At 39.5% G+C, this 13,101-nt stretch overlaps 1 protein-coding gene across 1 annotated transcript in view; it reads right to left on the bottom strand.

Moving 5' to 3' along the window:
• The window catches only part of LOC101640494 (transmembrane serine protease 11B), a 42,624-nt gene that overhangs the window by 5,239 nt on the left and 24,284 nt on the right, over positions 1-13,101 (bottom strand). The window contains exons 4-9 of the mRNA XM_004706336.1: positions 12,029-12,147; positions 11,855-11,922; positions 4,201-4,361; positions 3,200-3,238; positions 2,188-2,362; positions 1,037-1,296 (exon numbers count right to left, since the gene is read on the bottom strand). Coding sequence (XP_004706393.1) covers positions 1,037-1,296; positions 2,188-2,362; positions 3,200-3,238; positions 4,201-4,361; positions 11,855-11,922; positions 12,029-12,147 — 822 coding nt within the window. The remainder of the gene's footprint in view (positions 1-1,036; positions 1,297-2,187; positions 2,363-3,199; positions 3,239-4,200; positions 4,362-11,854; positions 11,923-12,028; positions 12,148-13,101) is intronic.

Genomic DNA, 13,101 nt, shown 5'->3' with positions numbered 1-13,101 from the left:
TTAGTCCTTCGGACCCATCATGTATGTGTATCTAATGTTCACCACTCTTCTTTCCCCAAGGTAGAGAAAGATCAAGAGTTGGCTTTCAAGACCTCATCCACTGATCACCAAGGAAGCATGCGGAGCGTTGCTTTGTGGATGATGTTATGCCAATTGACCTTGACATCTCCTAAGACTATAGTCCTGAGTCCCCAGGCTCAGCACCTAATTCTCTCAAGGTATTTGGTTATGTCTAAGAAGTTATTAGGCTCAGCACCTAATTCTCTCAAGGTATTTGGTTATGGCTAAGAATTTTTAATAACTTTGCTCCCTGTATGCGCCACCATATTCATGTACATATTTGCAGCAAAGTTAAATACCCATGCACAAGTTTCCTCTGTAAAATCCACCTATATCCATGCGTATATTCCCACTATCCCTCCCACACCATCCGCCTACACCTACCTCTGCACCTACTTGTTTCTTAACGCTAGGGTAGGATGGTGTATATAACAGTATTTCTCTCTGTTGTCTTCGACGCCTCCCCTCCTCCCCTTGCCTTCCCCTGTCATTTGGTCTGGTCTCTCTTTCATTGTATATTGCTTTTTCTTCACTCAAGTTAACACCTGTCTCTCTTCTAGTGACTTCTCCACCTCATCCCTAACAACTATTAAAAAATGTTTCTTCTAATATGAAACCATTTCTTGGCTTCTTAAAATATTGATCTCAATTTGTCCTTTTGTGCTTGCCTTGTTTCACTCAGCAAAGCTGTACCCCTTAACTGAAGTAGACTTTCTCCCTCAGCTGGCTGGTGGGTTCAAACTACTAACCATTCAGTTAGCAGCCTAGTGCTTAATAATTCTGCCAAGGGATCATTTGGCATGTTCTTTGTTAAGTCATGACTCCATATGAGCAATTCCCTGAGGGAACTGCATTGTAGTAGCCTATTCAGACCACCTGGAGATGAACAAAGTTGGTTCTCTCTGTACCTGCATCATTAACTTTTCTTGTTGCTTTTGTACCTCACATGAGGATGGTAGGCTGTCGGTAAACTTACCATCATGAAACAAGGCTCCCCATCCTGTCACAACAACACCTTCACCTGGGGGGAAAATTTGGGAGGCTTCAGGGAGACAAACGCGGTGTACATCATTATTAAATAAAACGTTTTCCGTGAGCAGTACAAGGGCAACGTCATCATGATACTCCTTTGGGTTATAGGCTTCATGAATAATTATTTTTTTAACATAATGTTCCATGTAGGGTGGTGTTACTCTTGTGCCGAAGCTGACTGTATAGTTATTTGGATTCTGGGACCTTAGAAAAACAAAAACAACAAGTCAAGGCCTTTTTCCTTGTGTCAGAATGATATAAATATATTCTGCATCTACTGTACTCTTTTGTGCCATTAATATATATTTGTTCTACAGTCTAGTCGAATTTATAAATCTATTTTTAATTCATTTTTAAAATCGTGATGTACAAATGCGCTTTACACAATTGATGTGTGTATGGATTGCGATAACAGTTGTATGAGCCCCTAATAAAATGTTTAAAAAAAAAAAAAGAGTTACAATCTCAGAAACTCAAAAAAAAAATCGTATGTGAGCCTATACACTATATGAGACAGTAAATCAAAGCCAAGCTCCTTGCCACTGAGTCTATTTTGATTCATGATGACCCTGTACAATAGAATAGAACTTCTTCATAAGGTTTCCAAGGCTATAAATCTTTAGAGAAGCAGCCTGCCTCATCTTTCTCCCATAGAGGGGTTGGTGAGTTCAAACCTTGGTTAACACCAAAGTGCTTTAACCAATGTGCCACCAGGGGTCTTCAGAAGGGATCATGTGGACACAAACATTAAAATGGTCTGTTTCTTCAAGGAGCATAATGAATAGATTAAGGCAGTTAGAATAATTGCTTGCTTCACCATAAAACAGGGAATCTAATCTCTGTGGATAAAGCGATGGAAGATTTCACACAAAAATCTTTTGAAGTCATATTTCCTTTAGAGATGAGGAGGGGGCATTCCAGATAGGTGAGACAGTGTGTGTGGGAAATTGGAAGTATGAAATAAGATACTCTATTCTAGCACCGACAAGTAATTTGGAGTGTCTGCAGTATACAATTGAAGAGTAGAGTGATAAGAGTTAAGAATCATGTGTCAACTGGAACTGACTCCAACCTGTAGCAAGATAGTGAACTTACTTTTTAAAGCAGTGAGCTGCAGTCACTAAGTATCTGTCACTGATCAGAGAGGCCCCGCAATAGTGCCTGCCATTCTTTCTGAGGCTAGCTTGCCAGGGCCATTCTCCTTCCTGAGCGCTGGAGCCTCCCTTGACTCGGTCGTAGGTAGCCGACATCCTTGCTCGTCTCCCGCAGCCTATGGAAAAGTCAGATTTATTCCAAGGAGAAGAGGAAGGTAACATCTATTTAATAACAGGGTGGGGGGCTGACCACAATGATGGACACATAACCACACACACACCCCTAGGGGGAGGAACAAAAGAATTTATGGGGGAAGGGAGATAGTGGTCAGTGTAATATTTGAAAATAATAACAATTTATAATTTATCAAGGGGTCATGAGGATGGGAGGAGAGGAGGGAGGGTAAAAAGAGGAGCTGGTCCCAAGGGCTTAAATAGAAAATAAATGTTTAGAAAATAATGATGGCAACATATGTACAAATATGCTTGATACAATTGATGTATGGATTGTTACAACAGCTGTAAGAACCCCCAATAAAATGATCTTTAATAAATGCTAAAAAAAAGTAAAAGGTGAGCTCAGGTTCCCCTTTATTTTAGCTCAATCTAGCAATGCCTTACAGTGATAAGAATAGAACATATTCTACACAGGAAGCCCTAGCAGGCCCTAGGCCAATGCTACCCAGCCCAGTATCTCCATGGCACCTTGGCACTTGGGGAATTCTTATGCTATTAAAGACAGATAAAGTGAGGTGAGACACATTGAGTTTAAATTCTAGCACCAGCATTTCTGATCTAGATTAATCTGGATAAAGAATTTCACTTCTTTGTGTTTTAGGTTCTCAAAAAGATGATGATAATAATAGTACCTATCTCTAGGAGTATTGTGTGGATAAAATGAATTATCTAGTGTAAAGTACTTTGGATTTGCCTAGCAAAGAATAACAAGTCTTGGTGATTACCATGCATTTTAAATCATCTCATACAATTAATTAGAAAGCATCCAAACTTACGATTATTGATAATCTTTTCAGCATTGACTTTACTAGTTTCTGAAATAAAATAAAACAGGGGACCATTGTCAATAAATGTATGATATCACTTGAGTTTTGTTAAAAAGGTTATATTAGCCCAGACCTGAAGATTGTTTGCTTTTTCCAAGAAGCAAAACGTATGCCTTTATTTTGAAGACACTCTCAGACAAATATATTATCAGTGTACCTTGTCTGAAGCCATTTAGAGATCACAGAGACATGTTTAGACACAAAATAAACCTATGTATGTTTGAACTGGAACCCCTATAGAAATATTTTTCTTCATAATCTAGTAAAATGAAAAACCATCAGTGTCTTTCCATAGAAAAGCTAGAAGGCTTCACAAGCATTTCTGATTCCTGCCAGCATACAAAATTACTTTAAAATTTCATCCTAATTATAATGGCAGACCCAATGCTGTTACTGAAACTTCTAAGAGATTATTAAAAGACTAGCAGGAACCCTGGTGACTTTGTGCAGGATGAGCCATTGGAAACCACTGGCAGCTCCGCGGGAGAAAGACATGGCTTTCTACTCCTGTAAGATCCCCAGCTTCAGAAACTCACAGGGACAATTCGATCCTGGCCTGTAGAGTCTCTGGGAGTTGACATTAACTTGATAGCAGTGAGTTTGGTTTCATTAAAAGAATAACAAGACAGCAGTGCTTATAAGAACTGTTTAAATCTTAATATCTCTTTAGACTGAGATGTAGTTTAGCTTTGATTTGCTTGAGTTTGTTTTGTTTTTTATACAGAACCAATAAGAAGGTATAGTATTATGATCTTATAATATTATATTATTATAGTATTGTGATCTGAATGTGTTTTTGAAAATGGCAAATAAAACTAATTACTCTTATCTAAAATAGTGATTCATTTGTTGGCGATATTTATGCTTCTAAGATCAATTTGGAGCCTGGCGTTTGTGCTATGTTGAGGGATGAGAGTCACGTCGCTCCCGTCTAACATGTGTACGCTTACCTACTAGCCTAAGAGAATTGGGATCTGTTGTCACAGATCCTGATTGGTTCCTCAGCATCTGTTGTAAGATGCTTTCAATGCTTCTTCTTGTACTTTCCTTTCTTGATTTGGAAGACTTGAATACCAGCCATATCTGAGCTGTCACACTATTAGTATCAGGACTAGAAAAGACAAAAAAAAGCAAGAAGAGAATTTTCCTATGTTCCCCAAAATAACATTTTCTTCCTCATTCCCTCATGTTTTGTATCTTGGTTTCTTCTGCTCTTTTATAGGCTTGTGCAGCACCTGCCCTTTAGTTTTGACATACGTTCATCTGCCAACCTTAAGTGGTCATACATAGTAGGCAGTGTGCATCTAACTGTACAATTCTGTGTATAAGACAACACATCCTACAAATCTGAGAAATGGGAAAAGTCTGCAAAACACAGGTGGAGAAGTCACCTAAGCACCGCGAGTATGTACTCATGTACCCACCAGGATTTATTGAGCACTGGCTGTAGGAAAGCAGGTGGGCTGGGAAATATCAGGTGATCCAAAGGAGACTAAGATAACCTTCCTATCATTAAAGGTTTTTCCTACAAGTAGAGAAGGTAGTACATGTTTACAAATCGCTATAACAAAGACAAATGAAACGGTATCTATCCTATCTGTGTATGCAGAGGAATTTTTATGAAAGAGGTTTCATTCACACTGGACTTTGGCAGTCTGTGGTAGTTTAAATACTGTTTGCCAGCACCATAATTCTAGCACATCGATTCTTCTTCAATTTTTTTTTTAGTCAATGTCCAACACTTACATGCATGTGAATCATTGAAAATACCATGGCTTGGGTCAGGTGCACCTTAGTCCTCAAAGTAACCTCCCTGCTTTTCAACATCAGCTTGTTGAGACATTTCAATTAATATTCCATCAATTCCTGGAACCTTGTTTCTAGCTAATGCTTTCAGTGCGCTTGAACTTCTTCCTTCAGCACCATTGGTTCTTGCTCATGTGCTACTTCCTGAAATGGTAGAATGTCTACTAGTGATTTTTGGTACCGTGACTGTGTGTATCCTTTCCATGGTCTTTTGATGTTTCCTAAATCATTCAGTATTTTCCCTTAGAATCTTTCAATAGTGCAACTTGAGGGTTGAATTATTTTCTTGAGTTGATTCAGTTTAAGATATGCTGAGTGTGTTCTTTTTTGCTTTTCTAACACGAGGCCTTGCACAGTTCATTATAATATTTGACTTTATCTTCTCAAGCTGCCCTCTAAATTTTCCTATTGTTCTTTGACTTCATTATTTTTTCTATTTAGTTAAGCCACTCTATAATTAAAAACAAGTTGCCTGGTCTCTTCTGACATCCACGTTAATCTTTTTTAATTTTTCTCTCTAGCCTGTTTGATGACCTTTTGCTTTCTTCGTGAACGATGGCCTTGATGTCCCCCCACAGCTCATCCGGTCTTCGGTCATTAGTGTTCAAGGCAGCAGATCTGTTCCTGAGGTGTTTTCAAAATTGAGGTGGGAAATACTGAGCACCACATTTTGACTCTAGTGGACTTGTTTTAAATTTCTTCAGCTTCTACCTGAACCTACATATGAGCAATTGATGCTCTGTTCCACAGTCAACCCCTGGCCTGGTTTCATCTGCTGATATTGAGCTTGTCATATGTAGTCATCCCATCAGGAAAAGTTCATGTGTATAGTCACTATTTGTGATGTTGAAAAAAACTATTGGCTATGACCAAGTCATTGATCTTGAAAAGTTCTATCATTTGATCTCCAGCTTTATTTCTATTACCAACACCATATTTTCCAACCACTATTCTTCCCCGTTTGTTTCCAACTTTTGCATTTCGGTATTCAATAATTATAAATGCATCTTGGTTATATGTTTGATCAATTTTAGACTGAAAAAGTCGATAGAATTCTTCAATTTCTTCACCACTATCTTTCATACTTGGTGCATAACTTTGAATAGTAGTTGTATTAATTGGATTTCCTTGAATGTGGATAGATATAATCTTATTACAGACAGAATTGTATTTCTATAATTGATTTTCCAATGTCCTTTTTGACAATGAATGCCACATCATTCCTCTTGATTGTGTTATTCCCAGCATAGTAAACCAGATGATTTTGTGATTCAAAATAACCAACACCAGTCCATTTCACCTCACTAATGCCAACAGTATTGATCTTTATGTGTTCCATTCCATTTTTGACGACTTCTAATTTTTCTAGCGTCCAATTTTTCATACTTTTCACATTCCAAGTTCTGATCATTAGCAGATTTTTTCAGTGGTTTCTCCTTTCCTTGAGTCATGCCCCCTCAGCAAATAAAGAGTCCAGAGCATCCACTTCCACAGGCTTGTCCCAACTCACACCACCATGGCCGGCTGACCACTGAGCAATCAGCTCCACCTCAGTCACATTTCAAGTGCCTTCCAACCCGAGGGCCCCATCCTCCAGCACTATCTCTGATAATGCTCTGCTTCCATTCCTTAGGCCGTCAGTATCTGACAATGTTTCAATACAATGCATCCATGTTTCAGTGGACAGTTCTTCAGATGTAGACAACCAATTCCCTCTTTGTAGTCTGTTCTTAGTCTGGAAGCTCTGCTGAGGCGTATCACTGTGGGTGACTCTACTGACATTTGAAATACTAGTGACATAGGTCTCAGGAACACACAAGCCAGCACAGTGCAACATACCAACAGTCAAGTGTTTCTACTATGAACTAAGACAAACATTTGACTAACTGACATAAGGTATATGAGCCATATCTAACTGTTCTGAATTAGGGACAAATTCTATGTAAATACAAGTATACAAGGAAGGGAATTTGTTAGTAATCTGGGAACTACCTAAATTATAACTGGTTATAACCCCCATAAAATAATAACCTCCCTAATAACTGAATGATAATACTTATTTGCATTTACCCCATACCTGCTTTGCTTAAAGTACATAAGAAAATTATATTATCACATTTAGTCTACACAATAGCTCTACAGTAATGAATGTTTATTTTCACTTTATAAACAAAAAAGGGAGGGCCTGTCAGGTATGTAAGATTATGTATCGAATGGTCCCTAGAAGGGGCAAACAGTTGAGTCCTAACTACAAGCAGAAAAGTTTACTACTCAAATCCGCCCTCATGTTGTTGTTGTTGTTGTTGTTATTGTTGTTAGGTGCCATTGAGTTACCAACTCATAATGACTTCATGCACAGCAGAATTACACACTGCCCAGTTCTGTGCCATCCCTACATAATACTGTTATGTTTGCACCCATTATTGCAGTTACTATATCAATGTATCTCCTTGACAGTCTCCCTCTTTTCCTCTGCCCCTCTCCCTTACCAAGCATTATGTCTTTCCCAGGGTCAGATTTCTCCTGAAAACATATCCAAAATCTGTAAGAAGAAGCCTCCTCATTCTCACCTCTAATCAGCATTCTGTTTCTTCTTCTTCCAAGACTAATCTGTTTGTTCCTCTTGTGGTTCATGGTATTTTCAATATTCTTCACCAACAAAATTCTTCTTTGGTTTTTATTCATTATGTAACTTTCAAACGCATATGAGGTGAATGAAAATACCATTTTCTTGGGTCAGGAGTGTCTTAGTATTCAAAGTATAGTCCTGTTCTTCAACTCTTTAAAGAACTCGTTTTTGCAGCAGATTTGCCTGAAGCATAGACACTTCAAAAGACCGGCCTGGAAATTTGTCTCTATAATCATAGCCTTGAACCCCTAGGAAAATTTCTACTCTTCACGCATGGAAATTAGCTTGATGGTAATTAACAGAAAAGTAGACCAGATTAATTATAATTGACTTAATAGCCAAGTACTTTACACAATGCACTCTATCTCCCTATGCCTAGTCATCCAGAGACTACAGTGCCCAAGAAATTGCACTTAGATGGAAGAAGGTCTGAATGCTAGCTAAAGGGTAGCACTGACAAGTTATTGAGTAAAATTGTGCTCGAGCATAACTGTGGTGATCAGGGTGAGATTGTTTGGAATCAGGAAAGTCATGGGCAATTATCAAGCAGATCACAGTGTAGTGTCTACAGTGATATTATTATACCTGAAGGAGCCCTGGTTGAATGTTGGTTAAAGCACTTAGCTGCTCATTAAAAAGTCATTAGTTCAAATCAATGAGTTGTTTTGAGGGAGAAAGATGTAGCTGTCTGTTTTTGTGAAGCTTTACAGCCTTGTGAAACCAATGGTCTAGTTCTACTCTATTTTTATGGATTGAAATCAGCTTAATGTAATTAGTTAAAAGGGACACCTGAAGGAGCCCTGGTGGTACAAAGATTGTTAGGTTACTAACTTAAAGGTTCATAGTTCAAATCCTCCATCTGCTTTACGGGGAAAAAAAAGACCTGGCAATCTTATTAAGGTTGTTGCTTTTGTCATTGTTAGGTGTTGTTAAATCAATCCTGACTTGGAGACCCTATGTACAATTAATGAAACTCTGCCCAGTCCTGCACCATCCGTATGTTTGGGCCCAGTGTTGCAGGCACCGGTCTAGTAAACTCTAAATGGCAGCCCTAGTCTGCCCACTAGGGTTTTTAAGAGTCAGAATCAACTTGACAGTACACAGCAACAAAGGATGCCCAACCAGTTGACATAGAAACCAGGATTATACCTCGGAGGCTTCAACTCACATGTTTGCTAACTGTAGCAGAATTTTCACAAAGTGAAAATGTATGTTCAGCGACATTTCTCCCTAACTTCCTCTTGGGGAGATGGGGAGCTAATAACAATAAGTACAGGATGAAGAAAATGTTCTAGAACTGATGGTGATGCGGACTGAACAACCTTCTTGATGTGATTGAACTATTGAATTGTATATGTGGATGATATGCCAATAGAACGGGGTTTTGTTGTTGTTTTTAAAGAATGACCCTAACAGTAAGAGGACCATTTATTGAGCATCACCCATGAAGTAGGTTCCTACTTCATGCTACTAGTAGCATCTACCTGTGGTAGATGCTTCCCATTTATTATTCTCACAGCAGCTCCACTGATGTCATTGGCTCAGGAAAGACCTGAGAATTCCACTAAATCTTCACAGCTCCAAGCTCTGCTTTCTGCACACAAGAGGTGCAGAAGGCCATGGAGGAGCACGGCCTTCAAGTGAGAGAGTGCAGCATACAGAAAAGCAAGATACAAAGACAAAAAACAAGTATCTGAGCTTGTAAATAGCAGCAATGTAAGAACAGGAGAGCCACTCTCCAAAGTCAGTCACTCAGTTTAATGGGGGAAGAATGGATAGGAGGCAAGAAGGGCCCTGGGACAGAATGAGGGCTAGGTGAGAGGGGAAAAGAACCTGGCTGCCCCTGGCCTTGCCACGCCATCTTCACCCGGTGGTTTTGCTGAAGAGATGGGGGAGGAAGGACAGAGTTCTCTGCAGCCTAGGTGTGAGGAACAAAAGCCAAAGAAGGAGGAAAAATAGATAGGAAAGCAAAGAGAAGTGTCTGGTTGCAGTCACCTCTGAGAGGTGCTTCGGCCATTCGGCTTGAGTCTGCCTATGTCTGTCCAGTACAATAGACCCTCAAAGCTAATACTGATTGAAAGCTGAATTTATGCTGCATTGAGCCTCAGGAGGAGAGGAAGAATGAGGGGAATCATAGTCTAGTGGTATTGATAAGGGGAAAAATAATCAGTAACTTTCATTTGAAACATGGTAACTATTTGCCAATGACCTCCTATCCATTACCATCTTTGATCCCATGTACATTTCCATCAGGAAGGCAAAACCTGTTGCCATTGATTCAGTTCTGACTCCTAGCCTCCTCATGTGGGTCAGAGTCGGCCTGTGCTCCATAGGGGTTTCAGTGACTGGCTTATGATAGCAGATTTCCAGATCTTTCTTCTGAGGTGCCTGTGGGTGCCCTGGAACCCACAACCTTTCAGTTAGCAGTTGAGCATATTAACTATGTGCAGTACTTCAGGAGGGAGTCAGGTTAGGTTGTATTATTATTATTATTATTATTTTGTAGATGGGAGAACAAGCTCAAAGAGACATAGTGATTCTCCCAAGATTTTGGGGCTAGTAAGTTGCAGAAGCTGGACACAAGTCTAACTACATTTCTAGGCCTCCTTTTTTTATTTCATGCTGCTCCGTGCCCCGATTTTTGGGCTATACCAGTTTTTTATTTAGGGGTTGTGGCAGTTACATAATCTCCTGTCAACTTGCAAAGGGGTGGAGTCTAACCTGTCAATCAGGTCGCAGCTTGATGACCTCATTTGGGAGGCACAAATGGAGTTAAATAGCTCACTGGAGGCCAGATATGGGCTCACTCCCTGTAAGACATTCCTGCTGACAAGAAACATGGAACTTTGCTAGTGCCCTGGAGCTGGAGGAGCCACATGGAGACTCCTGCCAACACTGAAGTGCTTCTACCACCACTGGATCCACAAGACTTTTCACTCACTGGCCTGTGATCTTCCTGCATTCAGCATCATTGCATGTTTTGTGTGAGTATGAAGAGGAATCTATAGATTGGTGTCAGATATATGGACTAATATTTGACTTATGGACTTGATCTGGACTGAGCTGGGGTGTTTTCTTAATACACAATTACTCTGTATATAAAACTCTTTCTTATACACATATGTGTGTTTATGAGTTCTCTAGTCAACCCAGACTAATACAGGGATAATAGAAAGTATCCCATTCCTTTATCCTATAAGAACTCTAGGGGTAGTTCTACAAAGTATTTAGCTCATTTATAAGTATAAAATAAAAAGAAAATGAGGTTTATATTTGAGTTACTGCTAAATGAATATGTGACAAATATCAAATGTCAGTATAATGTTTGGGGACATAAAAATTTAAGAAACTATAAGGATAGTCATATGCAATTTAAAAATTAGTGCATTCTCAATAGGTCCAGTAAATAGCTCTATAGCCTAATCTGGTTTTCAGTTTTACTAAATAATTAGACTTTTGAGATAATTATACTCAAGGAGCCCTGGTGGCATAGTGGTTAGGCAGTTGACTGTGATGCACAAGGCCAGCAGTTCAAAACCAGCAACTGCTCCACAGGATAAAGACGGGCTATCTACTTCTATAAAGAGTTTCAATCTTGGAAACTCGCAAGGGCCCTTCTACCCTGTCTTATAGGGTCACTAGGAGTCAGCAATGATGCAGTGACAGGGAATGAGATAATACTGAATATTAGTCACTTATTAGATAATAGCTATAATATATGAATACAATCTTTTCATGGTGGAATTTGAGTTATAATACAATAGTATATGTGGAGCTGTTAAGTAAGTATTGGACTGTTAACTGCCGAGCTGGTGGTTCAAGCCCATCAATCATTTGTTGGGGAAAAGAAAAGTCTATTTGCTCCCATAAAGGTTCAAAACTTGTAAGCTCTATCAGGAAAGACCTGTTCCTGGAGATGGACATCACATTTGGTAAAGCAGGGGACATATGAAAAACATGAAGAGCCTCAAAGAGCTGGATAAACGACAAAGACCCTCCAGGAGATGGACTGATGCTCTGGCTGCAGCAATGGGCTCAAGCACAGGAAACAATTGTGAGCCGGGCACAGGACTGGGCAGTGATTCATTCTGTTGTGCGCATTGACTTGCTCCCATGGGTTTGGGATGGAGGGTTGATCACTTTTCTGAAGGTCAATGTGAGTTACTTACACCAAGGTGATGACTTGAGAATTGATATATTGTCTGTAAATGCTAGAACTGTCAAATGCATCCACCATCTGTTATAAGAAAATAGAGTCAAACATAGAATTCCAGTAACATATGTATATTCCAGAGAATTGACAATAAAACAAATATTTCCATATTTCTATAATGCTAACTTACCTTGGTCTCAAGAATTTTGCTAAGTTGGTTAGTTTCTTCTGATGTCTCCTTTTCATAATTACTATTATATGGGATATCCACCACCTTAAAGCTACCTTGATAATAGTAGGTCCTGTTTTCTATGAGAGAAAGAAATAATCCAATAATTACTTAAGAAAATAGGCTTCAAAAAAAGAGAAAAGAAAATAGGCTTCAAATACCGGTATATCTACAAAGAAATACAAACTAGTAAGTATGCTTCTCATATTAGATATTTATAAATCCTTATCTACCCTGCTGGCACTTAACTGTTACCGTTTGGTACTGTGGTATCTTGTGTGTTGCTGAGATGCTGAGAGCTTTACCACTGGCATTCAGTATCAGCAATATCACCTGTCCACATACTAGGAAGAAAAACTTGTTGATCCACTATTGAAAAAAATTTCCATCCATCTGTAGGCAACTGGACATCCCCTTGTGGAAGGGTTGCAGGGAGGAGACGAGTCAGTCAGGGTGCAGTGTAGCAACGATGAAACATACAACTTTCTTCTAGTTCTTAGTAGTCCTCTAGTAGTCCTCCCCACCTACTATCATGATCGCAATTCTACCTTACAAATCTCACTAGACCAGAGGATGTACACTGGTACAGATAGGAACTGGAAACACAGGGAATCCAGACGGATGATCCCTTCAGGACCAGTGGTGAGAGTGGCGATACTGGGAGGGTTGAGGTAGGGTGGGATAGAGAAGGGGAACTGATAACAGGGATCTACATATGTGGAGGCTGAGTGAGGCAGCCCACATTGAGTTGACCAGAACCCGACCAGCTGGAGATTTTTGAGACTGTGAACTGGTACATATTGTTGCTGACTTTATGGATGGCCTGTCCAGATTTGACTTTGCTTATGGATGCAGACTTCACAAGGTTCCAACTGGAATGAAGACTCTTCGTGTTGAAAAATATGATTGTCTTCTCTGAGAACTGGGTTAATATAGACTAATACAACATATAACCTCCTTTCTGGGGGATGGACAACAGAAAAGTGGGTGAAGGGAGACGTCAGACTGTAAGATATGACAAAATAATAATTTAT

This window comes from Echinops telfairi, unplaced genomic scaffold, assembly GCF_000313985.2.
Source record: "Echinops telfairi isolate 266 unplaced genomic scaffold, ASM31398v2 ScPeMD7_7468;HRSCAF=8506_0, whole genome shotgun sequence".
In the NCBI taxonomy this organism is placed as follows: domain Eukaryota; kingdom Metazoa; phylum Chordata; class Mammalia; order Afrosoricida; family Tenrecidae; genus Echinops; species Echinops telfairi.
Note: the sequence above shows the minus strand (reverse complement) of the source record. Positions and strands in the feature narration are given on the sequence as shown.